The following is a 27,718-nucleotide window of genomic DNA, read 5'->3' as shown; positions in this document are numbered from 1 at the left end:
AAGGGCGAGATCAGGGGTGACTATTCTAGCCAATGAGAGGGCAGATACGCTTGTGAACAACAGGTACAACTGTCGTGGTCGTTTTTCTCAAAGTTGCCGTAATGCCACGTACATTTCCTTATATCAGTACAAAAGTATTCTGTTACAAACTTCTATTCGGTCAAATAAGCCTCACGTAATTCAACACTCACTCGTGTACCTCGATACAAACAGGGCATAGTTTACGCGGACAGATTTTTGGGCGGAGTAAATGCTCTCGCTTCGCCTCTTCCTCTCTGACTAAACTGTTCCTGTGAGTCACATGACAACTAGCGAACCTCCTGACTCCTTTCTGTCGATTGTTTTCTTACTCGGATATTATTGCTAAAGGAAGATGGCTGCGGAGATGGAACCGCCACCACTGGGAGATGCAGGACAGACTGACTTCAGGGAAATAGAAGATGGAGAAGGCTTTTTTGTCAGTACTGTCACTATACTAGAGGTAAGAGTGATCCGAGGCCGAGGTTTGAAAGCAACTAGGGGCTTGATGCTCATTGATACAGTACTAGACGACAAGTAAGTCAGGCGACCTTCCGTTGTTGTGAGCTAGATGCTGCTAGGCTTATGACATGGTTGTGCTTCGGGTGTTAGTTTCTTTAAATGAAAATCATGCAACAAAGTAGCCACTACAGTTTATTATAATCATGAATGATAATCTGTAGCCAGCTCACTATCCTGATGATGGCCAATAACGCATACTGGGAGGGGGTTTGTTCTTGAGATTCAGCCGTGCGTCAGAAAAACGCAGGACATCTGCGCTGTTTACTGGTTTCCGGGTTTTCAATAGATCAGGGGATAATCACATGTGTGGTACGATTTTAATTTCATATTATTTGTTTAAAATGAGATAAACCAACAATGGGACACTAATTGGAGTTCTACAAACATTAGCTTGGTCTTTAGCCGAATTTGTTGCTGTGCAATTTATATTTGATATTAGTTATTTAACAGACGGTTTTATGCTCTTAGTTGTAAAATGCTAAAAGCCTAATATTCTACAAACGTTTAGAAATATCTCTTTGGAATATTACCAATTATGGGAGAGTGCACGAGCCCAATCCTAGAAGTTGACTCGCTCTCTGAAATGTAGACCATAATCTCTCCGTCAGTCATACATTTCCCTTGTGAGCTGTGAATTTACAGGTGTAAGTCAGGTGTGTGTTTATTGCATAATGGTCCTTGGAAATTTCCAATAAACAAATGAAAAATGAACATACATGTTAACTAAGTGGACCTCTTTCTGCACTTTTAAGTGGAGTGGGACTAAGGTTAAGAGTAGTCTCCATTGACCGCTGCCTCACCCCCCCCCCCACACACACAATTTTTATATATATATATTATTTTTATTTTTTTATTAATGTTCTGTCATATCTTTTCTACTATCAAGGAAGTGGTAGGTTTTTGCCCCAACCTAGTTTGGTAACTTTTACTTTTCAAAAGCTAAAAATGTTGATTGAATGTGAAGCCTGAAGGCCCATCAGATAAGACACTTACAGCTTCATTGTGCAACATGATCTGGATGTGTGCAGCAAAAGTTCAACATTCACCTTTTGCTACCCTTTCCGTCAAGCCATCTACGCGTGCCATTTGATGCATACGTTTGATAAATCCAACCTATGCACTACACAGAATGCAACTCTCTGCAACGCAATGCTGCAAGGCAAACGCAGCATTCCTTTGGAAATGAATGTACTTCTGGTGTACCAAAACGCAATGACACTGTATGTGTGATCGAGGCCTCATTAACATGTTACACCTACAGCGTCATTCTGTGAATGTCGGAACTTTTGCTGCACACATCCAGATCATGCTGCATACCATTTTGCGCAAACACGCTGTAAGTGTGATCGAGGCATACGGCTTTGCTGCTGCTGTTTTTTCGCCTGTGGTGGACTTTAATTTTGAACTCAGCAGCAAACAAACATTGATGCCAAGGAGAGTTTCCTGCTTTCTCTTATCCTGTGCTGAGTAGTAGGTGGAGGAAACCTCCCATTATCAGTCCCACTTCCGCTCCTTTCTCCTTAGCTCAGCTTTTATTTACGTACACTCTAAAGTGTTCTTGAATTGTGACGGTGTCTTTTACTTTTAGTTTTGTACACCAACTGAAAATAACATTTTTGGTTATTGAAAATAAATTTCACAGCGGTTTAGATGGCACAATGATACTCTACATTATACATGGCTTTTAATTTTTTTTTTTTTATCACAAACTGAAATTAGGCAAACTATTAGAATTTGAGCAACCAGGAAATTGAGTGTTCTGCATATTGCACCTTTTAAATTAATTTAAAACAATATTTTACTGCCCATTATGATTCCTCCTTTTTACAGTATGGTTGCTCATATCCTATTTCATTGGAACCTGACATGTGTTTTTTTTGTGTTACTTTCCAATAAAATAATGTTGTCATCTGAGGACGTGATGATGCAACAGTTTCAGTTTTTGTACTTAGTTCCTGTAGGCCCATATGCTAGTTTGTTTCCAACATGTCACATAATAGACCTATACTGAAATTCATTGTTTTTTAAGTTAACATTGGTTTAACTTTTTATATAGGCCTATGTTCCCCTAATAAAATTAGTCTTAACTGATCAGATTTATTTTGGTCTTTGGGCTTCTGTTATTTTTATTACGTTTGTGCTTTTCTGCAGTCTCCAGAACCCTCATCTCCAGATCCACCCAGCATGCCTGCAGAAGGCATCAGCACAAATGGACCTAAGCAAGAAGACATTTCATTGGACGATGACCCAGAGGATCTGTTTGCAGGTATTCCCATCACCTCTGATTAAATGCCTCTCCTCGCTTAACTCTATTATTTAAGGGATAGTTAACCTAAATTACAAAATGTCCTATTGGTTTCCTTACCCTTTAAGCAACCCTGTTCCTGGAGTGCCGCAGGATTTTGTTCCAGCTAGGCACCACACCTGACCAACTGAGCTAATTGAGCAGTTCAGTGATTGCCTAAATTCAACACACCTGGTCTTCAAAAACTGTAGCACTCCATGACCAGGGTTGCCTACCCCTGCTGTAAGCAGTCTATGGAAGATAAGACACCAATCTATTCTTTTTGGTTTTGTTTACCTGGCCACTGTCTTAAAATGCTAACCTTTTTTGCACTTACGGCGCAAAACCAATCCAAGTGGATATCCCCTAGGTTGTCATTCCATTTGATTGTAATCACTTTTTGACTTTTGATTTGAATGAAACTTTTTATACATATTTGTCCATGGTATAAATGCAAATGCAAAATAGCTATGCACAAGGACTACTTTTAACAATTTACACAGGACATTTACAAAAACAGATTTACTTGAACAGTGCAGCTGCAAAGCATGGTAACAGAATGATGGCACCAACAGCACAAACTGTCATTCTGTTACCAAGCTTTGCATCTGCACTGTTCCTCAAGTGTTTTTGTTAAATTTCCTGTGCGAGTTGTTAAAAGTATTCTTTGTACATAGTTGTATGATTTTAACATTTTTATATCAAAGGATTTTGGTTGGCATACATTTTAAAGTAAAAAAATGAGTCTCAGCAAAATTACAGTTCCATGGAAATGCCTTTAATCTCCCAACCAATCATCTCCCATAACACCTTTCCCCAAACCCTCCTCGTGCCTCAGTCGTGTGATTCGCTAAAATTAAATGGTGACAAATACTTTACTCAGTAGGTAGTCAGTAGGCCGTAGGCCGCCGATTTGCCGTTTTAAAAAATAAATAAAATTTTAAAAAAGTGTGTGTATATATATATATATATATATATATATTTTTTTTTTTAAGTATACCTTTTATTTAACTAGGCAAGTCAGTTAAGAATACATTCTTATTTTCAAAGACGGCCTAGGAACTGTGGGTTAACTGCCTCGTTCAGGGGCAGAACGACAGATTTTCACCTTGTCAGCTCGGGGGATCCAGTCTTGCTACCTTACCGTTAACTCGTCCAACGCAATAACGACCTGCCTCTCTCTCGTTGCTCTCCACAAGGAGACTGCCTGTTACGCGAATGCAGTAAGCCAAGGTAAGTTGCTAGCTAGCATTAAACTTATCTTATAAAAAACAATCAATCATAATCACTAGTTAACTACACATGTAGTTAACTACACATGGTTGATGATATTACTAGATATTATCTAGCGTGTCCTGCGTTGCATATAATCTGACTGAGCATACAAGTATCTAAGTATCTGGCTGAGCGGTGGTAGACAGAAGCAGGCGCGTAAACATTCATTCAAACAGCACTTTAGTGCGTTTTGCCAGCAGCTCTTCGTTGTGCGTCAAGCATTGCGCTGTTTATGACTTCAAGCCTATCAAGTCCCGAGATGAGGCTGGTGTAACCGAAGTGAAATGGCTAGCTAGTTAGCGAGCGCTAATAGCGTTTGAAATGTCACTCACTCTGAGTCTTCTAGTAGTAGTTCCCCTTGCTCTGCATGGGTAACGCTGCTTCGATGGTGGCTGTTGTCGTTGTGTTGCTGGTTCGAGCCCAGGGAGGAGCGAGGAGAGGGACGGAAGCTATACTGTTACACTGGCAATACTAAAGTGCCTATAAGAACATCCAATAGTCAAAGGTTAATGAAATACAAATGGTATAGAGAGAAATAGTCCTATAATAACTACAACCTAAAACTTCTTACCTGGGAATATTGAAGACTCCATGTTAAAAGGAACCACCAGCTTTCATATGTTCTCATGTTCTAAGCAAGGAACTGAAATGTTAGCTTTCTTACATAGCACATATTGCACTTTTACTTTCTTCTCCAACACTTTGTTTTTGCATTATTTAAACCAAATTGAACATGTTTCATTATTTACTTGAGGCTAAATTGATTTTATTGATGTATTATATTAAGTTAAAATAAGTGTTCATTCAGTATTGTTGTAATTGTCATTATTACAATTAAATAAATAAAAATCGGCAGATTAATCGGTATCGGCTTTTTGGGCCTCCAATAATCGATATCGGTATCAGCGTTGAAAAATCATAATCGGTCGACCTCTAGTCTGAAGTAGGGCTGTGGCGTTCGTGACATTTTCTCAGCCGGTGATTGTCATGCAAATAACTGCCAGTCTCACAGTAATTGGCTGTTCATTAACATAAACACATTTAGCGTCTCCTGGCTTCCACGCATAGCCTTACAAGCCTCTGATGCAGGCCTTTGGAACATGTACTTTTGAAAATGTCCAATTAATCCTTGTAATATAACCTCAATCAAGCCATTATTTATTTTAGACAGGTCCAAAGAATTATGATATGAAGAAAATGTATTCTATTTCAGAATAGCATACTCTGAGTTGTCCTTATGTTAGGCCCTGATCTGGCTATGCTAGTTCATTTAGCAGACAAGATTTGCTTAGAATTCCATTGTGTTATTTTATAGTATGAAGAATACAATTAAACATTGCTGAATAACACAAGAGTAGGCTCTCTATTAGCAAAAGCACTAGGCTATGTCAATCTACTGTGCCCCATGGTACAAAAGTTGACCTATTCTGTGCTATAAATAAATATTTCCAACATAGTCTGGAACAGTTGTGGGATGCGATAAATCCCAAATGAATACAACCACTAGCATCAAAAAACATGTTTTAAGCAATGAGGCTGATGCAACAGATGAGAACGTTAAGCATAAAATGTTGATAAACTGTTAGGCTATTTGTTTACAAAAGCGCAGCAAGGCGCACACGGCACATATGTTCCATTAGCAGGAAAACACCATTCTCAAAAGTGACCACAAATGAGATTATGCATTTAATGCTTTTATTATGTTGAAAATTATCTTTCCCAAACTTGAATCTCACGCGCTGTGCCTGAATGGCAGTTAGGCTCTACACCCATTGTAAAGCGAATTAATGTGCTTCATTTTAAGTAATTTGGCCACTTTAGTTGTGATACAAACCTTAGCAAGTTTGGTAGGTTACTAATGACAATCAGCAGAATCAGAGCTTGGAGAAGCATAATTACCGTGACTAAACGATAATGTTGTATTTGACTGCCATCATGACTCGTGACCGCCGGTGTGGCGGTAATACGGTCACCGTAACAGCCCTAGTCTGAAGTAGGGCTGGGCGATATATCTAATTAATTTTTTTGTATTTAATGTTTTTATGAGAGTTTCTGTCCTCTTGTTCTCATGTTGTCTTTTTGGTCTCGTTTGCTCCTTCTGTGTTGTGCATCTTCCCATTTACACCAGAGATCTCTATATAATGACGAGATGCTCATGTCTCCGCCCTAACAATGGGAGTCGTTGTGAGAGAGAGCTTTCCACTTTGTGCAGATAAGGGGTATACAATTTTAAATTGGAAATATAGTTTATTAATGTATTCTCCTATCATGATGGAACGGTCTCCAACCCTATACCCTAGACACCCAACTGAGCAACCCATACACTAAGGAGTAGTCCTTCTCTTTTATGTGCCTGAAATGTATTTTACATTTTTTTATTTCACCTTTATTTTTGGTCCCATTTGAGACCAAGGCCTCTTTTTCAAGGGATCCCTGAATTAACACAATTTATCAAATGTACATCATTCAAACATACAGTGTAATAAAAGCATACAGTGCTACAAGCAATTTAAGGTATTTTTCACACAGTTTTGAGCTACAGTTCAAATCCGAGTTTGACTATTTGTTGTTACATTTGTATTTTTCTTCAGGGGCGGCAGGGGTTAGAGCGTTGGACTAGTAACCGGAAGGTTGCAAGTTCAAACCCCCGAGCTAACAAGGTACAATCTGTCATTCTGCCCCTGAACAGGCAGTTAACCCACTAAGGCCGTCATTGAAAATAAGGCCGTCATTGAAAATAAGAATTTGACTGACTTGCCTGGTTAAATTTGAATTTGACTGATTTGCCTGGTTAAATTTTAAAAAATTGGTCTGGTTGGTTTCTCATTGCCAAATGTCAAATGAACAAAATTCCGAAACAAAACCATGTGTCCAGCAAGTCATTTGTTTAATGGACAAAAATACTCAAGTTAAATCCATTTATTATTGATTTGTCATGAAGCATCACTTGTCTTCCAACAACATGCAGGAGTAAATAGTTCAATAGCTGCTCTAACTGCGACGTGAATAGGACTATAGCTGCACAACCAATAATAATGTGCAACTCTGGTTCTTTTCCTGTGTTTGGTCCGGTCTGCGTTCGGGCCGAGACCACCCTTTTTGAACAAACCACAGTGCGTTGTTTAGTGTGCTCCCAAGTGCAGATGGTGTTCACACCAGTCCAAATGAAACAAACTAAGGGTGTGTGAAAGCCCCCTAAGAAAGAAACCCATTCCTCAACAATGACAACAATGAGGTCCTCCATTAACAACCTTAACTTTACTAGAGGCACCAGAGCATCAAGGTGCAGAGAGCTCTGCAGATCATTCCATACACGGGTTGCAAAAAACGAAATGCAGATTTACCTAATTCTGTAATAATCAACGGGACCTCAAGAGTTCGTCATCCCTGTGATGAGGTCTGGTGACTCGTACATTATGTCTGTAATTCTCCCCCACGATGAATAGATCTGTCTCCGTTCGTACGTACATTAATCACACGAGATATCTCAGACACCGCTGGCCTGATTTTGACTCAACTTGGGTGAATGATGCGTCTTGCCATAGAGGACCGGCATTTACACTGATTGGCCCAAGGGGGGTGCTATAGTAATCAACTGAATTTTGAACAAGCATATCTCCTGTCCTGTTAGAGCTACAGTCATGAAATGTTGTACAATAATGCAGCCCCTCATGAGCAACGTGTCCTATAAGGACCTATAAGCTCCGCCCATTAGAATTTCAGCAAATTAAATTGTCTCCCACCAAACTTTGAACAAGCATTTCTCCTGCCCATGTTTGAGCAACAGTCATGTAATTTTGTACATACACTATATATACAAAAGTATGTGGACACCCTTTCAAATGAGTAGATTCGGCTATTTTATATAGGTTGAAGTCATTGAAATTAGTATTTCAACCACTCCACAGATTTCTTGTTAACAAACTATAGTTTTGGCAAGTCGGTTAGGACATCTACTTTGTGCATGACAAGTAATTTTTCAAACAATTGTTTACAGACAGATTATTTCACTTATAATTCACTGCATCACAATTCCAGTGGGTCAGAAGTTTACATTCACTAAGTTGACTTTAAACAGCTTGGAACATTCCAGAAAATGATGTCATGGCATTAGAAGCTTCTGATATGCTAATTGACATAATTTGAGTCAATTGGAGGTGTACCTGTGGATGTATTTCAAGGCCTACCTTCAAACTCAGTGCCTCTTTGCTTGACATCATGGGAAAATCAACAGAAATCAGCCAAGACCTCAGAAAAAAAATGGTAGACCTCAACAAGGCTGGTTCATCCTTGGGAGGAATTTCCAAACACCTGAAGGTACCACGCTCATCTGTACAAACAATAGTACATTATTATAAACACCATGGAACCACGCAGCCATTATACCGCTCAGGAAGGAGACGCGTTCTGTTTCCTAGAGATTAATGTACTTTGGTGCGAAAAGTGCAAATCAATCGCAGAACAACAGCAAAGGACCTTGTGAAGATGCTGGAGGAAACGGGTACAAAATTATCTATATCCACAGTAAAACGAGTCCTATATCGACATAACCTGAAAGGCCACTCAGAAAGGAAGAAGCCACTGCTCCAAAACCGCCATAAAAAAGCCAGACTACGGTTTGCAACTGCACATGGGGACAAAGATCATACTTTTTGGAGAAATGTTCTCTGGTCTGACGAAACAAAAATAGAACTGTTTGGCCATAATGACCATTGTTACGTTTGGAGGAAAAAGGGGGAGGCTTGCAAGCCGAAGAACACCATCCCAACCATGAAGCACAGAGGTGGCAGCATCCTGTTGTGTGGGTGTTTTGCTGCAGGAGGGACTGGTGCACTTCACAAAATAGATGGCATCATAAGGGAGGAAAATGATGTGGATATATTGAAGCAACATCTCAAGACATCAGTCAGGAAGTTAAAGCTTGGTCACAAATGGGTCTTCGAATTGGACAATATCGCCAAGCATACTTCCAAATTTGAGGCAAAATGGCTTAAGGACAACAAAGTCAAGGTATTGGAGTGGCCATCACAAAGCCCTGACCTCAATCCCATAGAAAATGTGTGGGCAGAGCTGAAAAAGCATGTGCGAGCAAGGAGGCCTACAAAACTGACTCAGTTACACCAGCTCTGTCAGTAGGAATGGGCCAAAATTAACCCAACTTATTGTGGGAAGCTTGTGGAAGGCTACATGAAACGTTTGACCCAAGTTAAACAATTAAGGCAATGCTACCAAATACTAATTGAGTGTATGTAAACTTCTGACCCACTGGGAATGTGATGAAAGAAATAAAAGCTGAAATAAATCATTCTCTCTACTATTATTTTGACATTTCATATTCTTAAAATAAAGTGGTGACCCTAACTGACCTAAAACAGGGAATTTTTATGAGGATTAAATGTCAGGAATTGTGAAGAACTGAGTTTAAATGTATTTGGCTAAGGTGTATGTAAACTTCTGACTTCAACTGTCCTTTAAGTTTTGTTCAAATAAGAAGGTGTGTGGTCAAAAAGTGATTGGTGTCAAATGGAATATAGCAATTTTTCACATTTTATGTCCAAATCATCCCAAAGTGTAAAATTCATTGTTTAGCTCAATAAAGTTATTGTAAGATGTTTTGGACTTGAAACAAGACAAATGCACATTATAATTTGGGTGAACTATCCCTTTTTAAAAATAAACCGTTTAACTCGGAAGCGTTTGTATTACGCTCTTCAAAGGTTAAACCGTAGCACTACGTGAATACCATAATTCTCCAAGTGTTTCCCTTTCCATTTGGAGTCATCACTTGTGTTTTGTTTCTCCAGTGTAATGTTTTGTTTGTATCATTCTCTATTCTTTGTCTGTATTTCAGAAGCAACAGAGGAGGTTTCTCTGGATAGTCCAGAGAGGGAGCCCATACTGTCAGACGGTCCATCTCCGGCCATCACCCCAGTCACCCCCACAGCTATGCTCACCCCCAGGATGGGCCTGGGCACTGCCGAGATGTTTGAGAGATCCCTGGATGAGGTAAGTAGTTGGGTTAAGTTGGCCCTAGATTCTGATCTTGGGCCAGTTTTGGATTTTCCCAAATAATGGTTAAGGTTCGTATTGGGGGAGGAGATGCTGATCCTAGATCTGTACATTGGGGAAACTTCACCATGGAGCATTCTCATAACACAAAGGTCAAGGTGGACTTTTAATACCACCAATGTTAGCCTCCAAAGCATTGGTAGTATAAAAGGTTCACTGCAAGGAGAGGTTGAGAGTGCAACTTTCATTTTATTTTTGTTTCCTTTTAGCTTGAAGAGGACGAAAGTGGTGACACCTTTGACATGCATATAGCAGTGTCCGATCCAGAAAAAGTTGGTACGTTTAATACCGTGTTAATGTATTCATATAATAAAGGGATACTTTGGGATTTTGGAAATGAAGCCCTTTGTCTATTTCCCCAGAGTCAGATGAACTCATGGATACCATTGTTATGTCTCTGTGATCAGTCTGAAGGAAGTAAGAGGTGGTTTTGCGAGCCAATCCTAACTAGCGTTAGCTCAATGACTGGAAGAAAATGCTTTTTTTTGTTTTTGTTATTAATGAAAAATAAAACACCAACTTCATTAGATAAGTATTCACTCCCCTGAGTCAATACAATCTTTTTTGGTAAGTCTCTGAGAGCGTTTGCATACCTGGATTGTGCAATATTTGCCCATTTTATTATTTTCTTAACTCTTCAAGCTCTGTCAAGTTGGTTGTTCATAAACATTCATTTTCAAGTCTTGCCAAATATTTCCAAGTACATTTAAGTCAAACCGTAACAAGGCTACTCAGGAACATGAACTCTCTTCTTGGTAAGCATCTGCTGTATAGATTTTAGGTTATTGTCCTGCTGAAAAGGAATGAATGAATTTGTCTCCCAGTGTCTGGTGGAAAGCAGACTGAACCAGATTTCCTCCAGTCCTTGCCGATGAAAAGCATTTCCACAACATGATGCAGCAACCACTACGCTTGGAAATATAGAGTGGTACTCAATGATGTGTTGTGTTGGATTTTCCCAGAATACAACATTTAGGACATTTTAGTGCCTTTTTGCAAAAGGAGTGCATGTTTTGGAGTATTTTTTTTTCTTCTTTTCACTCTGTCATTTTCACTCTGTCATTTAGGTTAGTATTGTGAAGTAACTACAATGTTGTTGATCCATCCTCAGTTTTCTCCCATCACAGCCATTAAACACCGTAACTGTTTTAAAATCACCATTGGCCTCCCTGAGCGGTTTCCTTCCTCTGTGGCAACTCTGTTAGGAGGGGCGCCTGTGTCTTTATAGTGACTGGGTGTATTGATACACCATGTAAAGCCAAATTAATACATTTACCATGCTCAAAGGGATATTCCTTGTCTGCTCTTTCTATTTTTACCCTGCCAATCGGTGCACTTCTTTGCGGGGCATTGGAAAAGCTCCCTCGTCTTTGTGATTGAATCTGTTCTTGAAATACACTACTCAATTGAGTGACCTTACAGATAATTGTTAGTGTGGGGTACAGAGAGGGGGCAGTCATAAATAAATCATGTTAACCCCTATTATTGCACACCGAGTGAGTCAATGCAACATTATGTGACTTGTTAAGCAAATGTTGACTCCTGTGTTTATTTAGGCTTGCCATAACAAAGGGGGTGAAGACATTATTATCATTATTAATTTATATAATTTTCTTTTCATGTTGACATTAATGCCGCATTTTGTGTAGGTCCGTGAGGGGGGAAAACAATTAAATCCACTTCAAATCCCATTTTGTAACGCAACAAAATTTGATAAATCCAAGGGGATGAATACTTATGATATACATTGTATTATTCTCTCAAGTAGAAAATGAGCGACAATGCTGTTGTATCGGGGAGAGAATAGTTCAACCAATCCTGTGACTTTGGTTTACGCTAATATTTATGTTTCTTCTTTAAGGGGATGGAATGAATGCTTACATGGGATACAAAGTCACTACAAAGGTAAGGAAAATATCTTCATATTCTACTTTTCTTTTATCACTTGGGACAAGTTCAGAGTCGGGTTGCAAAATTCTGGTAACTTTCCCCAAAAAGTTATCAGGGAAGGTTACCGTTGAAGTTGATATTAAGATTATACACATGTACTGCACATTCGTATCCACACTTTGCGTGGGATATGCTGTATGTTAGGTCAGAAGGCAACAAATAGATTGACAGTGTTAATAGGCATGGTTTTAGTGCCCATATTTGATATCGCTGTAGTTCTTATTTGTAAACTGTATCATGAGGTGACTCAAGACAACAAAGGGATTCCCTTCTTTTTTAGTACCTGGTATAATAAGTATATTTGTGTTAAGTTTTTATTATTAGATGAATGGGTCGATTCTTTTAAATATGTTTTTGGACAGATTTGGCTCATTAATCTAAATGGTCTGAATAATGATGATCCACGCTTCTTTGAAAATACATATAATTTATCAAACCTACAAGCAATACAAGACTCTATTGTTATGGTGGGAGATTATAATAGGGTTTTAAATACCTCAGTGGGCCGTAAAGGAAATCACATTACAAACTACAAACTATCACCCTTATGCTCTTATGGAAATCACGAATATCGTGGATATATTTGAACTAGTGGATGGATATGGAGGCTGAAATATCCTGACCTGGTGAGATATACATGGAGGATTAATCAAGCTAGTCGTCTTTCTTATGTCATTCTCACTGGCACCAAAACAAATGTAAAGGGTTTGATAGGAGACAGAATGAGATCGGACAGTCAAATAATTGGCACATATTACTCTTACAGAATTTCCATATGGGCACAGATATTACAAGTGTAACCAAAACCTATTGCATGAAAATGTTTTTTTTTTTTTAACCAGCACAGAAGAATTGATAACTGACTTTTTCTGACATAAAAATATGCAGTGCCTTCGGAAAGTATTCAGACCCTTGACTTTTTTCATATTTTGTTAAGTTACAGCCTTACTCTAAAACATTTTTTTTTTTAAATACTCCACAATCTACACACAATACCCCATAATGACGAAGTGAAAACAGGTTTTTAGAAATTTTTGCAAATCTTTTTTTTTTTTTTTTTATTTTTTTTTTACAGAAATACCTTATCTACATAAATATTCAGACCCTTTGCTATGAGACTCGAAATGCATCCTGTTTCCATTGATCATCCTTGAGATGTTTCTGCAACTTGATTGGAGTCCACCTGTGGTAAATTCAATTGATTGGATTTGGAAAGGCACACACATGTCTATATAAGGTCCCACAGTTGACAGTGCATGTCAGAGCAAAAACCAAGCCACGGGGTCGAAGGAATTGTCCCTAGAGTTCTGAGACAGGATTGTGTCGCGGCACAAATCTGGGGAAGGGTACCAAAACATTTCTGCAACATTGAAGGTCCCCAAGAACACAGTGGCCTCCATCATTCTTAAATGGAAGAAGTTTGGAACCACTAAGACTCTTGATTGAGCTGGCCACCCAGTAAACTGAGCAATCTGGGAAGAAGGGACTTGGTCAGGGAGGTGACCATGGTCACTCTGTCAGAGCTCTGGAGATCCTCTGTGGAGGTGAGAGAATCTTCCAGAAGGACAACCATCTCTGCAGCATGCCACCAATCAGGCCTTTATGGTAGTGGCCAGACGGAAGCCACTCCTCAGTAAAAGACACATGACAGCCCACTAGGAGTTTGCCAAAAGGCACCTAAAGACTCTAACCATGGGAAACAAGATTATCTGGTCTGATGAAGCCAAGATTGAACTCTTTGGCCTGAATGCCAAGCGTCACGTCTGGAGGAAACGTGGCACCATCCCTACGGTGAAGCATGGTGGTGGTGGCAGCATCATGCTGTGGGGATGTTTTTCAGTGGCAGGGACTGGGAAACTAGTCAGGATTGAGGCAAAGATGAACAGAGAAAAGTACAGAGAGTTCTTTGATGAAAACCGGCTTCAGAGTGCTCAGGACCTCAGACTGAGGCAAAGGTTCACCTTCCAACAAGACAACGACCCTAAGCACACAGCCAAGACAACTCTGTAGTGGCTTCAGGACAAGTCTCTGAATGTCCTTGAGTGACTCAGCCAGAGCCTGGACTTGAACCCGATCAAACATCACTGGAGTGACCTGAAAATAGTTGTGCAGCAATGCTCCCCATCCAACCTGACAGCTTGAGAGGATCTGCAGAGAACAATGGGACAAACTCCCCAAATACAGGTGTGCCAAGCTTGTAGCCCAAAAATACTTGATGCTGTAATCGCTGCCAAAGGTGCTTCAATGAAGTACTGAGATAAGAGTCTGAATACTTATGTAACTGTAATATTTCTTTTTTATTTTTAATTTTTTATAAATGTGCAAAAATGTCTAAACCTGTTTTTGCTTTGTCATTATAGGGTATTGTGTGTGTGTGTGTAGGGGGAAAAAACTATTTCATCCATTTTAGAATAAGGCTGTAAAGTGACAAAAAGTCAATGGGTCTGAATACTTTCTGAATGCACTGTACATAATAAGTTCTATTATTTGTGATAAGTTTAAAAAATAACTTATAATGAAAAAAGAACAAATAATGTCTTCTTCCTCCTTCTTCTAGACCTCTATGACCATTTTCAGCAAGAATGAAACCACTGTAAGGAGGAGGTTTAGTGACTTTCTAGGCTTGCACAGCAAACTAGCCTCCAGGTACCTGCATATAGGATACATAGTCCCTCCCGCTCCAGAGAAAAGCATTGTGGGTGAGTGAATTCTGCATGGATGTGAAATGAATTGAATACGGTATTATTGTTGTTGCATCAGCTAGTTTAGTCATGTATGTCATGAATTGTGGTAGCAAAACAGCAGAGCTGATTTTTCCTACAGTAGTGTGTAAAGAGGGCAGTCATTTTGCCTGGGCAACGTTGTTCATCTACAGGAATGACTGTGTGTAAACATTTGTATGTGTCTTCATCTACAGGAATGACTAAGGTCAAAGTTGGGAAAGAGGATTTGTCTTCTGCAGAATTTGTTGAGAAGAGAAGATCGGCCTTAGAAAGGTATCTATGAACATACAAGAAACCCTTCTCAAAATCAGTAGTTTTTCAGTACTTCAGACCTACTGCAAACATGTAACCATTCCATCAAATCATTATTCTGCTGTTTCATTTGTTTTGGCGATCTTTACGACATACATCCACGCCTGTCCTCCAACAGTGAATGATCCTCGCCACGCAGCTCATTTAATGCCCTACTTGTCAGATGAGACAGCTCTCATGTCTTACACAAAACGTTTACGTGAAAAGCCCCTTCAGTCTAAAGAGCATTCTTGTTCTGGTCTTTTGTGGCTTGAAAGGTTAACCTAGAAATATTAGGTAAATAATTATCACAGCGCTCCAGGGATTCGAGTCTGTCAACACGCGAGTGAATGGGGGGGTTTCCTCCCGAGCTTCACACCGTATCCTCTGGACAGAGCTGTCCAACATTTTCGGTGTTCAGCCCGAGGATGACTACTGCTGCCCCATCCCTGGTTTTAGCCCATTCTGATGAATCGAATAACAATTTACGTTAAGTGAGGCCCTGACATTTCTCTGCCCTTTTTATCATCTGCCCATTGACTGACATGAAGGTCAGTGTTTACAAGTGGACAGGGTGTCAGATTTATACACCTCACTGTTAAAGAACTGAATCCTGATGGCCAAAACAATTAATTGTAATTGTAACATAAGTTATTTTAATATATATGCATTCAAATAACTTACTTCAAATTAATTGTTTTGGCCATCAGGATTAGGTTCTTTAACAGTGAGGTGTACAAAGCTGACACCCTGCCCACTTGTAAACGCTGACCTTCATGTCAGTCAATGGGCGGATGATATATACAGTTGAAGTCGGAAGTTGGAACACTTAGGTTGGAGTCATTAAAACTCGTTTTTCAACCACTCCACAAATTTCTTGTTAACAAACTAGTTTTGGCAAGTCGGTTAGGACATCTACTTAGTGCATGACACAAGTAATTTTTCAAACAATTGTTTACAGACAGATTATTTCACTTATAATTCACTGCATCACAATTCCAGTAGGTCAGAAGTTTACATACACTAAGTTGACTGTGCCTTTAAACAGCTTGGAACGTTCCAGAAAATGATGTCATGTCTTTAGAAAGGCTAATTGACATAATTTGAGTCAATTGGAGGTGTACCTGTGGATGTATTTCCAGGCCTACCTTCAAACTCAGTGCCTCTTGCTTGACATCATGGGAAAATCAAAATAAACCAGCCAAGACCTCAGAAGAAAATGGTAGACCTCCACAAGTCTAGTTCATCCTTGGGAGCAATTTCCAAATGTAAGTATTAACATCATGGGACCACACAGCCGTCATCCTGCTCAGGAAGGAGACGAGATGAACGTCTCCTAGAGATGAACGTACTGTGGTGCGAAAAGGGCAAATCAATCCCAGAACAACAGCAAAGGACCTTGTGAAGATGCTGGAGGAAACGGGTACAAAAGTATCTATATCCACAGTAAAACGAGTCCTATATCGACATAATCTAAAAAGGCCGCTCAGCAAGGAAGAAGCCACTGCTCCAAAACCGCCAGAAAAAAGCCAAACTACGGTTTGAAACTGCACATGGGGACAAAGATCGTGCTTTTTTTGGAGGAATGGCCTCTGGTCTGATGAAATAAAAATAGAACTGTTTGGCCATAATGACCATCGTTATGTTAGGAGGAAAAAGGGTGAAGCACGGGGGTGGCACCATCATGTTGTGGGTGTGCTTTGCTGCAGGAGGGACTGGTGTACTTCACAAAATAGATGGCGTCGTGAGGAAGGAAAATGATGTGGATATATTGAAGCAACATCTCAAGACATTAGTCAGGAAGTTAAAGCTTGGTCACAAATGGGTCTTCCAAATGGACAATGACCCCAAGCATACAACAAAAGTATTGGAGTGGCCATCACAAAGCCCTGACGTCAATCCCATAGAACATTTGTGGGCAGAACTGAAAAAAACGTGTGTGAGCAAGGAGGCCTACAAACCTGACTCTTTGGTAACCCCCCCCCCCCCCCCCCCCCCCCCCCCAGAATAATACTAGAGGGGATGATTTATTTCTTTATTTATTGATTTATTTATTTAAAATTTACTTCCATCACCACTAACTACATACCTGTCACCTCTTGTATTTGATCACAGAGTTTTGTTAGGAGGAATGGGCCAAAATTCACCCAACTTATTGTGGGAAGCTTGTGGAAGGCTCCCCAAATTGTTTGACCCAAGTTAAACCATTTGAAGCCAATGCTGCCAAATACTAATTGAGTGTATGTCAATTTCTGACCCACTGGGAATGTGATGAAATGAATAAAAGCTGAAATAAATCATCCCCTCTAGTATTATTCTGGGGGGGGGGGGGGGGGTTACCAAAGCCAATTTGAATTGGATGACCATTTTGAGTGATAGTTCCATATTGCAATATTATTTTGGATGCTATTATATCGATATTTTGTCTCCACATACCGATTTCTCTAAAAGAAAATATATATATATATATATACATTTTTTTTTGTTGCTAGGTACCGTTAGTTAACACTAGTTTGCTGTACCTGCGCCAAAACTCTGGTGTTTTTATCCTATAGATTGCTTGTTCTCCATCTTCCTTTTTTAAATGGTGAGCCATGTTTTAAGCACAAGGATCAAAACTAATTTTCTCAAGTGCTTTCGTCTCTCTGTAGCAGACATATAGAGAGCAATCTGTTTGGAACATCAAATTGCAATACATATAGAATTGTGAAAATCAAAATACATATCGTATTGGCACCTAAGTACATTTACATTCATGTAGCTCTTATCCAGAGCGACGTACTGTAGTGAGTGCATACATCTTTGTATTTTTTTCATCCTGGTCTCCCGTGGGAAATGAAACCACAACCCTGGTGTTGCAAGCACCATGCTCTACCAACTGAGCCACACAGGAACAAGTATTGTGATATGGTATTGTGAGGTCCCTGGCAATTCCTAGCCCTACTGTATTTAATATTTTTTCATGAATTGTTACCTCTGCACTGAGCATGGTAATGATTTATCTACACAATGTAACCTTTTCTTTTATGCTCAATAGGTATCTGATGAGAACAGTGAAACATCCCATCCTGCTGAAGGATCCGGATGTCATGATGTTCCTGGAGAGTTCAGAGGTAGCATTTAATCTCAATCTGTGTACGACACCCAATTGAACAACACCCAATTTGAGAATGAATTTTAAAAAAGCAAATTTTTTGTTATTTTGTGGTGATATTTTTCCCTTATTTCACTATCCTTTAATAAAGCCAACTTCTGGAAATAGTTTGGGATAAGCTCAAGAACATATGTGACCTTTGTTTTGAAAATGGCCAGTGTCACAGCAATATGTTCCAATGAAATTACTGTATTAATCCAGATGTAATGAAATGCCACTGTAGAAAAGAAGGATAAATGGCTGAAAGCAATTGAAAGCTATTTTTGCCCATTGTTCCTCTGAGAGTTTTCCCAGTAAATGGATTAAATTAGATTCTAACAACATTGAAATGTATGGGAGTGGAGAAAACCCCACACAGCTCCTGGCGCGGGGCTCCCTCTGGGATTGGGTCGGAGCCCTAGCCTGTTAACCGGTTTGTTTGCACTTATTTGTCATTTTATCCCAGCTGCCGAGAGCGGTTAGCACCCAGGCGCTGAGTGGGGCCGGAATATTGAGGATGGTAAACAAAGCTGCCGACGCTGTCAACAAAATGACAATCAAGATGAATGAATCGGATGCGGTAAGGGCTGATTTTTGGACTTGAATAATGAGACGAATTAATGAGGCTTTCCACTTGAATTCTAAGATTGTGTGAGTGAAAAGAAGTAGAGGCACAAGCCAGGTGCTGCTCGGGGGGTGGTCCTTTCCTTCCTTACTGGGAAAAGCTATATTATTTTTATTTTCCACTTCATTGCAATTTATTAACTGCCTTTATTTTTGATATACACTTGTCATTGTAAACTGTAAAAGCGTTTTTGGCATTGGAAAGCTTGTGGATGTGGGGCCTGTCTTACACTGTCAATGTGTTGAATGTAAACCTAGCATCTTGCACAGGGTGACTCAGTATGTACAAAATACTTTCAATTTTAATGTGTTAATTTATTTATTAATCAATAATAGCAAATGTTTTGAAAACATACATAGTTACTAGTTACTATCATTACTTATTCATACTATTATAATTTAATTCTGTGGAGAAATGGTATTATGTTTCAGCTTGATTTTATTTCTGTGAGTGTCAACAGTGGTTTGAGGAGAAGCACCAGCAGTTTGAGAACCTCGACTTGCAACTCAGAAAACTGCATGCTAGTGTGGAGTGTCTGGTCTGCCACCGGAAAGGTAATCCTCCCATGAGTCATGACCCTGAGCCCCAGTTTAGAGACATACTCTAGACATGTAAGGCCACATTCTGCTCTTTTAAATGCACAAGCAGTGCGTAAAATATCTGCAACTCTGCAATTACTCCAAAACTTGATTGCACCGCGTGTAGTGCTTTTTCACAAACTGGCAGTAAAATTCTTCCTATAATGTATATTTAATATACTACAGTTGAAGTCGGAAGTTTACATACACCTTAGCCAAATTAATTTAAACTCAGTTTTTCACAATTCCTGACATTTAATCCTAGTAAAAATTCTGTGTCTTAGGTCAGTTAGGATCACCACTTTTATTTAAAGAATGTGAAATGTCAAAATAATAGTAGAGAGAATGATTTATTTCAGCTTTTATTTCTTTCATCACATTCCCAGTGGGTCAGAAGTTTACATACACTCAATTAGTATTTGGTAGCACAGCCTTCAAATTGTTTAACTTGGGTCAAACGTTTCATGTATCCTTCCACAAGCTTCCCACAATAAGTTGGGTGAATTTTGGCCCATTCCTCCTGACAGAGCTGGTGTAACTGAGTCAGGTTTGTAGGCCTCCTTGCTCGAACACGCTTTTTCAGTTCTGCCCACAAATGTTCTATAGGATTGAGGTCAGGGCTTTGTGATGGCCACTCCAATACCTTGACTTTTGTTGTCATTTTGCCACAACTTTGGAAGTATGCTTGGGGTCATTGTCCATTTGGAAGACCCATTTGTGACCAAGATTTAACTTCCTGACTCATGTCTTGAGATGTTGCTTCAATATATCCACATAATTTTCCTCCCTCATAATGCCATCTATTTTGTGAAGTGCACCAGTCTCTTCTGCAGCAAAGCACCCCCACAACATGATGCTGCCACCCCCGTGCTTCACGGTTGAGATGGTGTTCTTCGGCTTGCAAGCCTCCCCCTTTCTCCTCCAAACGTAAAGATGGTCATTATGGCCAAACAGTTCTATTTTTGTTTAATCTGACCAGTGGACATTTCCCCAAAAAGTATGATCTTTGTCCCCATGTGCAGTTGCAAACTGTAGTTTGGCTTTTTTATGGCGGTTTTGGAGCAGTGTCTTCTTCGTTGCTGAGCGGCCTTTCAGGTTATGTCAATATAGGACTCATTTTACTGTGGATATAGATACTATTGTTTGTACAGATTAATGTGGTTGGTACCTTCAGGCGTTTGGAAATTGCTCCCAAGGATGAACCGGACTTGTGGAGGTCCACAATTTTTTTTCTGAGGTCTTGGCTAATTTATGTTGATTTTCCTATGATGTCAAGCAAAGAGGCACTGAGTTTGAAGGTAGGCCTTGAAATACATCCTCAGGTACACCTCCAATTGATGATGATGTCAATTAGCCTATCAGAAGCTTCTAAAGCCATGACATCTTTTTCTGGAATTTTCCGAGCTGTTTAAAGGCACAGTCAACTTTGTGTATGTAAACGTCTGACCCACTGGAATTGTGATACAGTGAAATAATCTGTCTGTAAACAATTGTTGGGAAAATTACTTGTGAAATGCACAAAGTAGATGTCCTAACCGACTTGCCAAAACTATAGTTTGTTAACAAGAAATTTGTGGAGTGGTTGAATAACAAGTTTTAATGACTTCAACCTAAGTGTATGTAAACTTCCGTCTTCAACTGTATATATATTGTGTGCTGTCTTATTCTGGACAATGTCTGGTGTTACAATTATCAAACAATTGCCACGTATAATACAATTCTCAATTGAACAATGTTGTTATTTTGTTAAAGGACAAAGTGCAGTCAAAAACGTGATTTCCTGTGTTTTATATACTGTATATTTCCACACTGAGGTTAGAATGATACTGTACATGTTTGAAAGTTTGATAATACCCGTTTTAGTGTAAGAACTGTTTGAAAAGACTGCCTGAAATTTCAGTCTGTTTTGGCGGGATGGAGTTTTGACCTGCCTGGTGGAGTTACCAGTTAATAGACCAACAAGAAAGCGCATTCCAAACCTCTCTGCCAATAACAGCTAGTTTTCCGTTTTCCTCTCCCCACTCAGACCACTCCCAGACAGTCCCTCCGATATTCTTGCTTGAGAAATTGCTCTTTGCTAAGAAGCTGTTTTTCTTTATATTTGATTGTTTTAATTTAAAACAATCACCGTAAGGTACTTAATTGTTAACCAGAAATGATTTGATATTGAGATAAAATGGCTGCATTGGACCTTTTTAATTGTCTTGGACATTATTTGTGAACCATTTAAATTGGACCACTTTGCAATTCTTCACCTATGAACCTGCTCTCTTTCTAAACAATGTCATGATCACTTTCTCTTCCTTTCTCCTCTCTCGTCATCTTCAGAGCTGTCGGTAAACACGGCATCCTTCGCCAAGTCGGCAGCCATGCTTGGGAACTCCGAGGACCACACAGCTCTGTCGCGGGCCCTGTCGCAGTTGGCCGAGGTGGAGGAGAAGATCGACCAGCTGCACCAGGACCAGGCTTACGCTGATTTCTACCTGTTCTCCGAGCTGCTGGGGGACTATGTACGTCTCATCACTGCAGTCAAGGTATTCACTGGAGACCTGTGCCACTGCTGGAATAAAGCACTGGGGAACAGATATATTCTATTATTTTTTAGCCCATACTGATATTCTCAGGTTTAGGATGTGCGTATCACCTTCTTTTTTTGGACACCTTCATTATCTGCAATACATTTCCAATGTTCTTTAGTTGTTGAATTTCACCTAGAGTAAAATAACTTACACACCAGCCTTCTACTGCTATAAACCGTGTTGCAGGCCCTAATTCTGCTTTTCAACATTTTGTCTTGGCTGTTGTAATAAAGGCACATTCCCATTTTGATTCCTTTTAATGTGAGGTTAGCAGTGAACCTAAACGTATGCTTTGTCTCTTTCCGTAGGGTGTATTTGACCACCGGATGAAGACTTGGTCCAAGTGGCAGGACACCCAGCTCTTGCTGCAGAAGAAGCGTGAGGCTGAGTCCAAACTCCAGTTCGCAAACAAGCCTGACAAGCTACAGCAGGCTCAGGATGAAATCAAAGAGGTAAGAGAAAAGTGCACCTCACTAACAAGCAAACAGACATTTTAATGATACGTGTGCTCAAATAGGCTGGATAGAATTGCAAGGGAGGGCAGCTATATAGTGGCAGGACACCCAGAACAAAAACATAAACGCAACATGTAAAGTGTTTCATGAGCTGAAATTAAAGATCCCAGAAATGTTCCATATGCATAAAAAGCTTATTTCTCTCAATGTTTGCAGAAATGTGTTTACATCCCTCTTAGTGAGTCTTGCCAATAATCATCCACCTGACATATCAAGAAGCTGATTTATTTTTACCTTTATTTAACTAGGCAAGTCAGTTAAGAACAAATTCTTGTTTTCGATGACGGCCTAGGAACAGTGGGTTAACTGCCTGTTCAGGGGCAGAACAACAGATTTGTACCTTGTCAGCTCGGGAGTTTGAACTTGCAACCTTCCAGTTACTAGTCCAACGCTCTAACCACTAGGCTACCCTGCCACCCCAATTAAACATCATGATGATTGCACAGATGCACCTTGTGCAGGGGACAATAAAAGGCCACTCTAAAATGTGCTGTTTTGTCACACAACACAATGCCACAGATTTGTATTGAATGAGCGGGCAATTGGCATGCTGACTACAGGAATGTCCACTAGAGCTGTTGCCAGAGAATTGAATTTCTCTACCATAATTCAATTTCTCTACCATGTTAATTTCTCTACCATAAGCTGCCTCCAACATCATTTTCAAGAATATGGCAGTACATCCAACCGGCCTCACAACCGCAGACCATGTGTAACCACGCCAGTCCAGGACCTCCACAATCTGGCTTCTTCACCTGCGGGATCATCTGAGACCAGTCACCCAGACAGCTGTTGACACTGTGGGATTGCAAAACCGAAGAATTTCTGCACAAACTATCTCAGGGAAACTCATCTGCATGCTCGTTTTCCTCACCAGGGTCTTGACCTGACTACAGTTCGGCATCGTTTCCGACTTCATTCGGCAAATGCTCACCTTTGACAAGTGTGCTCTTCGCGGATGAATCCCAGTTTCAACTGTGCCGGCTTGTGGGCAAGCGGTTTGCTAATGTCAACTTTGTGAACAGAGTGCTACATGGTGGGGTTATAGTATGGGCAGGCATAAGCTACGGACAATGAACACAATTGCATTTTATTGATGGCAGTTTGAATGCACAGAGATACCGTGACGAGATTCTGAGGCCCATTGTCGTGCCATTCAACCGCCGTCATCACTTCATGTTTCAGCATGATAATGCTTGGCCCCATGTCGCAAGGATCTGTACACAATTCCTGGAAGCTGAAAATGTCCCAGTTCTTCCATGGCCTGCATAATCACCAGACATGTCACCCATTGAGCATGTTTGGGATGCTCTGGATCTACGTGTACGACAGCATGTTCCAGTTCCCGCCATTATCCAGCAACTTTGCACAGCCACTGAAGAGGAGTGGGACAACATTCCACAGGCCACAGTCAACAGCCTGATCAAGTCTATGCAAAGGCGATGTATCGCCCTCATGAGGCAAATGGTGGTCATACAAGATACTGACTGGTTTTCTGAGCCATGCCCCTACTTTAAAAATAATAAAAAGTTATCTGTGACCAACAGATGCATATTTGAATTCCAGTCATGTGAAATCCATAGATTAGGGCCTAATGAATTTATTTGAACTGCAACTCAGTAAAATCATTGACGTTGTTGCATGTTGTGTTTTATATTTTTGTTCAGTGTAGTCAGTTACAAAATGTAAAAATGTATTCAAGAAGTTAGTTTTCACGTTGACAACATTTAAAATGGTATTGAGAATAGTATCTGGATGCTACTCAATCAAGCGGAGTCTAACCCAAAACATAAGCTTAATTAAATTCACCTCCTAAAGCTTAATTTCACATTCCATTACTGACTGGAAATTCAGGTACTCCTGAAGGGGTGTTTAAACTTGAATGAAGCATGTTAACCCCAGTTGCTCGCCTTGATTTGGAATAGTAAGCCAACCTTAGTGTGTCGGTTGTTTTGGTAAAACAATTACTTGAGTTTATTTTGGCACTCATCTCTAGATCCGTTATTTGGGCATCAGCTTGGAAAAACTGGTTAAAGAGTCACAAATGATTAGCGTTAGCTGATATTGCTAATTTGAATATGATCCGTTTTGACATGCTTACAATTAGGCCATCATTACATGTTCCGCTACTCAACTTAAATGTCATTAGCTTTATGAGAACACTATTTATTTCTCTCCTTTTCCTCTCCTGCTACATCTCCTCCCTATGTGTATTGCCATCGATTCAATTGTTAAAACGCTTCTGAATTGTAGGCACATACTTTACACTTTATTTTAAACATAAGTAAATGTTTGCATTAAATATGAGAAACCTAAGAAATACTTTGCTTAGGATGTTTGTAACAGACAAGGTGAAAAATCTATCTATGCCCTTGAGCAAGGCACTTAACTATAATTTGCTCCAGGGGGGGCCTGCTATTATGGCTGATCCTGTAAAACAACACATTTCCACTGCACCTATCCTGTGTATGTGACAATAAAACATATTTTTGTATTATCCATGTACTTACTAATTTACCAAATCTTGAACCATACTGCCCCCTCTGGTCAATATTAAGTATTACACTAAGGACAATAAGATTCGGGGGGTGGTAGATTAATCCAGACATTTTGTCATAACGCATGCTACTGGAGATATTCACAGAGGGGTTGTTGTTTAAGTTGAATATCTCCCCTTTCTGTCTTGGGCATTGCATGCTAACCAGGGTGACTCCTGTAACGGCTACTACCCTATTAACTGTTTGCTTTGATCAGTGGAATGCCATTCCTCTATAGTTCACCTGTGTTTGGCAACAGTGGGTTCATGTTTGAATTATTTTAAGAACAAAACATTTTCAGCCTCTTTAATTTCTGCATTTTCCCTGCCATGCCTCTACCAAGGAGATTGAGGAGGTAGGACCCTGGGCTTGGCTTTTTTGTATTTACTTTTCTTCATCACTTACAGTTCCCTCCATTTCACCACTAAACTGCACCCATTGGAGTGCCTATCTAGTGTCACATGGATCATCTTTGTCAAAAGACTATGTTTGGCTGGTTCATTTGAAACTTATAATGATATCAATAGTCAAGTGATCACTTTGGGACTAGGGCAGGATTTCCCAAACTCTGTCCCCGGGACCCCAAGGGGTGCACGTTTAGTTATTGTGCTCCCCTTGTGGTCCCAAGGACAGAGTTTGGGAAATGCTGGACTAGGGGATGAGGATTTGACAAAGTGAGGGTTGAAAACCTAATGAACTGAATATATAAATGGACTGTGCAAATTGGCACAGCATTGTGCAAACTGCTTCATGTGACTGTCTTACACTATCTATACGAACAGGACTGTTTCGTATTTGCAAGCGTAAAAAATGGGCTTGTCTTAAATTCTAACTTTTTTTTACTCCAACTTAATATTCATTGCTTCACCATTAACTTGGTATTGTCAATCATTTCCAGTGAATAGTGAGTTTACTTTACCCCACAACTCCTGAGAATTTGTCTATCCTCATTACTAGTAATTACTTAATACCTTTTTTACATGTTTTTTTCAAATGCAATTGACTAATGTATAATGTCTACAGTAGTAACTGACCAGTAACAGTTAATTATGCAACAGGTTAGTGTATAAATCCAGTACACCAGTGTAGAAAACATCTGTACACTTGTGTACTTGTTTTGGACCGTGGACTTTCTTAGTGGAGAGAACTTGTCATCTTGTCTTTGCAGTTGGAGGGGAAGGTCCAGCAAGGTGAAAAAGACTTTGAGCTGATTTCCAAAACCATTCGAAAAGAAGTGAGCCGATTCGAGGTATGATGAACACGATAAAACACCTTTTATGTATTTGGTTTCGCCCCAGAATATGGGCATCATGTGGATGGGAGGGGCCTGTTAAACTAAAGTTTAGAAATAAGACAAGTGCAAATGTTTACCCTTATTGGTAGTTTGATGTTTCCATTAACACTGAATTGTTGATTTGTGATATCAGGACAGCCCTAACTAAAATATATATATATTTTAAAAAATCTGCAGTATTATGATAGTTTTGATAGTGATTTATTACACCGACCGTATGTGTTCTCATCATAATGTCATCTTGTCTGACCTGTGACCATGTCTCTCTTGTTACAGAAAGAAAGAGTGAAGGACTTCAAAGTTGTCATTATTAAATACCTGGAGTCGCTTGTGCAAACACAACAGCAGGTACAGCATATCTGGGTTTGGATTCCTATTGGTAGTGTAGTGGGAGAGTAAAATGACATAACTACACACACACACACACACACACCACTTGCACCAACTTGTAACAAATGTCATAATTTATGTTTCATTATGAAATGTATTAAAATATGTTGACAATTCAGTGATTATCTTGCATGTTTTCCCAGAATTCTACATACTATCTAATTAGCATAATACTCTACTTAGAATAAAATATGCCTGAAAACATACTTTGAAATAATATATTTCCTTAATATACTATTTGAAAGGGAAATAAACATATGGGCCCAATACCACCTAATGTTTTGCTGTTAGATTTTTTTTTTATACTGACAATAGACATCCATGAACTTAATTTTCCTAAGGATTACCTTAAAAGTCTAACGCATGGTCATGTAGCTAATTGGATTCTCGCTGTATTTTCCCTTCTGCTCCACAGCTGATAAAGTATTGGGAGGCGTTCTTACCCGAAGCCAAAGCTATCGCATAATAACTGGATGGCCCGCCTTGCCTGCGTTTTTGCCAACCATAGCACCCCTGTCTGATGATCACACGTTTTCTTATGTTTACGTCCAGATCACGCCTTCAAGAGAATGCATGGAGAAACAAAATACACGTTTTGACATGCATAATAAAACCACTTAATTTTGGTGGAGAATTGCTCTGTTACCCTATGATTTCACCTGAAAGAAGCACCTGTCCCATTTCTGTTGAGAGATTAACCGCACGAGGACTGTGATAAGCCAGGGACTTCGCACTTCCTGATTGATCAAACACTACTACTCTGTCTTATGATTTGTGCATTTAATAATTGCCACCTAATGTGCAATGGTTGACGATTTTCTTTTACTAGATTTTTTTGTTGTATTGTTTAATTTGAAAGCCTTTTCTTTTGACTTTACATTCCCGTGCCGCAAATGTTTGAGTACTTTAATTCTAATAAAGGAATGTATCTCGGT

At 39.6% G+C, this 27,718-nt stretch overlaps 1 protein-coding gene across 2 annotated transcripts; it reads left to right on the top strand.

The window, feature by feature from the left end:
• Positions 1–176: 176 nt before the first annotated feature.
• On the top strand, positions 177–27,718 carry snx2 (sorting nexin 2). 2 transcript variants are annotated; one of them, XM_036980411.1, is made up of 16 exons: positions 177–481; positions 2,692–2,806; positions 9,951–10,105; positions 10,378–10,444; positions 12,030–12,073; positions 14,676–14,817; positions 15,036–15,114; positions 18,170–18,245; positions 18,732–18,845; positions 19,351–19,444; positions 21,797–22,002; positions 22,356–22,499; positions 25,443–25,454; positions 26,268–26,348; positions 26,670–26,741; positions 27,199–27,718. In XM_036980411.1, the coding sequence occupies exons 1-16, from the start codon at positions 374–376 to the stop codon at positions 27,247–27,249; spliced, it is 1,560 nt and encodes a 519-aa protein (XP_036836306.1). In that variant the 5' UTR covers positions 177–373; the 3' UTR covers positions 27,250–27,718. The 2 variants fall into 2 exon arrangements, with proteins under 2 accessions (XP_036836306.1, XP_036836307.1); XM_036980412.1 differs by lacking the exon at positions 25,443–25,454 and having other exon boundaries at positions 186–481.

This window comes from Oncorhynchus mykiss, chromosome 6 (genome assembly GCF_013265735.2).
Source record: "Oncorhynchus mykiss isolate Arlee chromosome 6, USDA_OmykA_1.1, whole genome shotgun sequence".
NCBI classification, from domain to species: domain Eukaryota; kingdom Metazoa; phylum Chordata; class Actinopteri; order Salmoniformes; family Salmonidae; genus Oncorhynchus; species Oncorhynchus mykiss.
This window is presented reverse-complemented; position numbering and strand designations above follow the sequence as displayed.

Bases quoted from the DNA above. Each gene is read 5' to 3' on its own strand.
- snx2 (XM_036980411.1), top strand. From the start codon at position 374: ATGGCTGCGGAGATGGAACCGCCACCACTGGGAGATGCAGGACAGACT. The intron at 482-2,691 runs GTAAGAGTGATC...GCTTTTCTGCAG, and splicing joins GTACTGTCACTATACTAGAG to TCTCCAGAACCCTCATCTCC. The intron at 12,074-14,675 runs GTAAGGAAAATA...TCCTTCTTCTAG, and splicing joins GATACAAAGTCACTACAAAG to ACCTCTATGACCATTTTCAG.